This window comes from Oncorhynchus gorbuscha, unplaced genomic scaffold (genome assembly GCF_021184085.1).
Source record: "Oncorhynchus gorbuscha isolate QuinsamMale2020 ecotype Even-year unplaced genomic scaffold, OgorEven_v1.0 Un_scaffold_2443, whole genome shotgun sequence".
NCBI classification, from domain to species: Eukaryota; Metazoa; Chordata; class Actinopteri; order Salmoniformes; family Salmonidae; genus Oncorhynchus; species Oncorhynchus gorbuscha.
In genome coordinates, this window is record NW_025746953.1 from 74,547 (window position 1) to 77,719 (window position 3,173).

The 3,173-nt window shown below is 39.1% G+C and overlaps 1 protein-coding gene across 1 annotated transcript; it reads left to right on the forward strand.

Annotated features, from left to right (window-relative positions):
• Window positions 1-569: 569 nt before the first annotated feature.
• On the forward strand, window positions 570-3,099 carry LOC124025774 (unconventional myosin-XV-like; the record flags this gene model as incomplete). Its single annotated transcript, XM_046339109.1, has 3 exons — window positions 570-584; window positions 907-1,040; window positions 2,966-3,099. Coding segments are annotated over exons 1-3 (283 nt in total), but the record flags the coding sequence as incomplete, so codon positions are not given.
• Window positions 3,100-3,173: the final 74 nt, after the last annotated feature.

Below are 3,173 nucleotides of genomic sequence, written 5' to 3' on the forward strand. Positions count from 1 at the left end.
ACGAGCTCTGTGTCACCATGCATTATAACCAGGTATAATAACCAGCTCTGTGTCACCATGCATTATAACCAGGTATAACAACACTACAATACATTATAACCAGGTATAACAACACTAAGATGCATTATAACCAGGTATAATAACACTATGATGCATTATAACCAGGTATAACAACACTATGAAGCATTATAACCAGGTATAAAAACACTGTGATGCATTATAACCAGGTATAACAACACTATGATGCATTATAACCAGGTATAACAACACTATGAAACATTATAACCAGGTATAACAACACTAAGATGCATTATAACCAGGTATAACAACAGTGATGCATTATAACCAGGTATAACAACACTGTGATGCATTATAACCAGGTATAACAACACTACGATACATTATAACCAGGTATAACAACACTAAGATGCATTATAACCAGGTATAATAACCAGCTCTGTGTCACCATGCATTATAACCAGGTATAACAACACTATGATGCATTATAACCAGGTATAACAACACTACGATACATTATAACCAGGTATAACAACCAGCTCTGTGTCACCATGCATTATAACCAGGTATAATAACACCATGATGCATTATAACCAGGTATAACAACACCATGATGCATTATAACCAGGTATAACAACACTATGAAGCATTATAACCAGGTATAACAACACTATGAAGCATTATGAAGCATTATAACCAGGTATAACAACACTATGAAGCATTATAACCAGGTATAACAACACTATGAAGCATTATAACCAGGTATAACAACAGTGATGCATTATAACCAGGTATAACAACACTATGATGCATTATAACCAGGTATAACAACACTATGATGCATTATAACCAGCTATAACAGTCTGCTCTGTATTTACTTTATAACAGGTGCTTCCAGACTACCGTAAGGGCTTGATGAACATCCTGCCCAGAGGTAAAGTCTCTGAACAGCTGTTCCTCCAGATCTCTAAACTATCAGCTCTGCAACACAGAGCCAAGGACATGACGTTCATACCCAGCATGTAAGAACACATATTACAGTGCATTATGGGGGAGCTGGTTGCTGTGTACAGTGCATTATGGGGGAGCTGGTTGCCGTGTACAGTGCATTATGGGGGAGGTGGTTGCTGTGTACAGTGCATTATGGGGGAGCTGGTTGCTGTGTACAGTGCATTATGGGGGAGGTGGTTGCTGTGTACAGTGAATTATGGGGGAAGTGGTTGCCATGTACAGTGCATTATGGGGGAGGTGGTTGCAGTGTACAGTGCATTAAGGGGGAGGTGGTTGCAGTGTACAGTGCATTAAGGGGGAGGTGGTTGCCGTGTACAGTGCATTATCTCTCCGTAATCTCTCCAGCATCTCTATGTACTCTCCATCATCTCTCCAGCATCTCTATGTAATCTCTCCATCATCTCTATGTAATCTCTCCATCATCTCTCCAGCATCTCTATGTAATCTCTCCATCATCTCTATGTACTCTCCATCATCTCTCCAGCATCTCTATGTAATCTTTCCATCATCTCTCCATCATCTCTATGTAATTTCTCCATCATCTCTCCGTAATCTCTCCATCATCTCTATGTAATCTCTCCATCATCTCTATGTAATCTCTCCAGCATCTCTATGTAATCTCTCCATCATCTCTATGTAATCTCTCCATCATCTCTCCGTAATCTCTCCATCATTTCTATGTAATCTCTCCATCATCTCTATGTAATCTCTCCATCATCTCTCCATCATCTCTATGTAATCTCTCCATCATCTCTCCAGCATCTCTATGTAATCTCTCCATCATCTCCATGTAATCTCTCCATCATCTCTATGTAATCTCGCCATCATCTCTCCGTAATCTCTCCATCATCTCTATGTAATCTCTCCATCATCTCTATGTAATCTCTCCATCATCTCTCCATCATCTCTATGTAATCTCTCCATCATCTCCAGCATCTCTATCATCTCTCCATCATCTCCATGTAATCTCTCCATCATCTCTATGTAATCTCGCCATCATCTCTCCGTAATCTCTCCATCATCTCTATGTAATCTCTCCATCATCTCTATGTAATCTCTCCATCATCTCTATGTAATCTCTCCATCATCTCTATGTAATCTCTCCATCATCTCTATGTAATCTCTCTGTAATCTCTCCATCATCTCTACGTAATCTCTCTAATCTCTCTGTAATCTCTACGTCATCTCTCCATCATCTCTATTTAATCTCTATGTAATCTCTACGTAATCTCTCTATAATCTCTCCATCATCTCTATGTAATCTCTCTGTAATCTCTCCATCATCTCTATGTAATCTCTCTGTAATCTCCACATCATCTCTCCATCATCCCTCTGTAATCTCTATGTCATCTCTATGTAATCTCTGTCATCTCTATGTAATCTCTATGTAATATCTACATCATCTCTATGTAATCTCTATGTCATCTCTCCATCATCTCTATGTAATCTTTCCGTCATCTCTATGTCATCTATATGTCATCTGTCCGTCATCTTTACGTCATCTCTATGTAATCTCTGTAATCTCCGTGTCATCTCTCTGTAATCTCTGTGTCATCTCTATGTAATCTCTATGTCATCTCTATGTAATCTCTGTGTCATCTCTATGTAATCTCTGTCATCTCTATGTAATCTCTATATCATCTCTATGTAATCTTTATGTCATCTCTATGTAATCTCTATGTAATCTCTGTGTAATCTCTATGTAATCTCTGTGTCATCTTTATGTAATCTCTGTGTCATCTCTATGTAATCTCTGTGTCATCTCCATGTAATCTCTGTGTCATCTCTCTGTAATCTCTATGTCATCTCTATGTAATCTCTATGTAATCTCTGTCATCTCTCCATCATGTCAATGAATGTAAAAAAAAACAACCTAGAACTGAGAAACATTAAAAATATATATATTTTTTTAATCCTCTATCCTTTCTCTCGCCAGCCATGAGTTGTCAGAGTACATCCCCCCCCTTCTGTTTGGGAAGCAGCCTCCCCAGGCATGGGTCACCATGGTAACTCAGCACATGCAGCAGGTCCAGACCCTCAACCCGCACCAGGCCAAAGCTCAGTTTCTGGGTACGACACAGACACACACCTAAACACACACTAATACACATACAATACATATACAAAAGGGGGTAGGCCACACA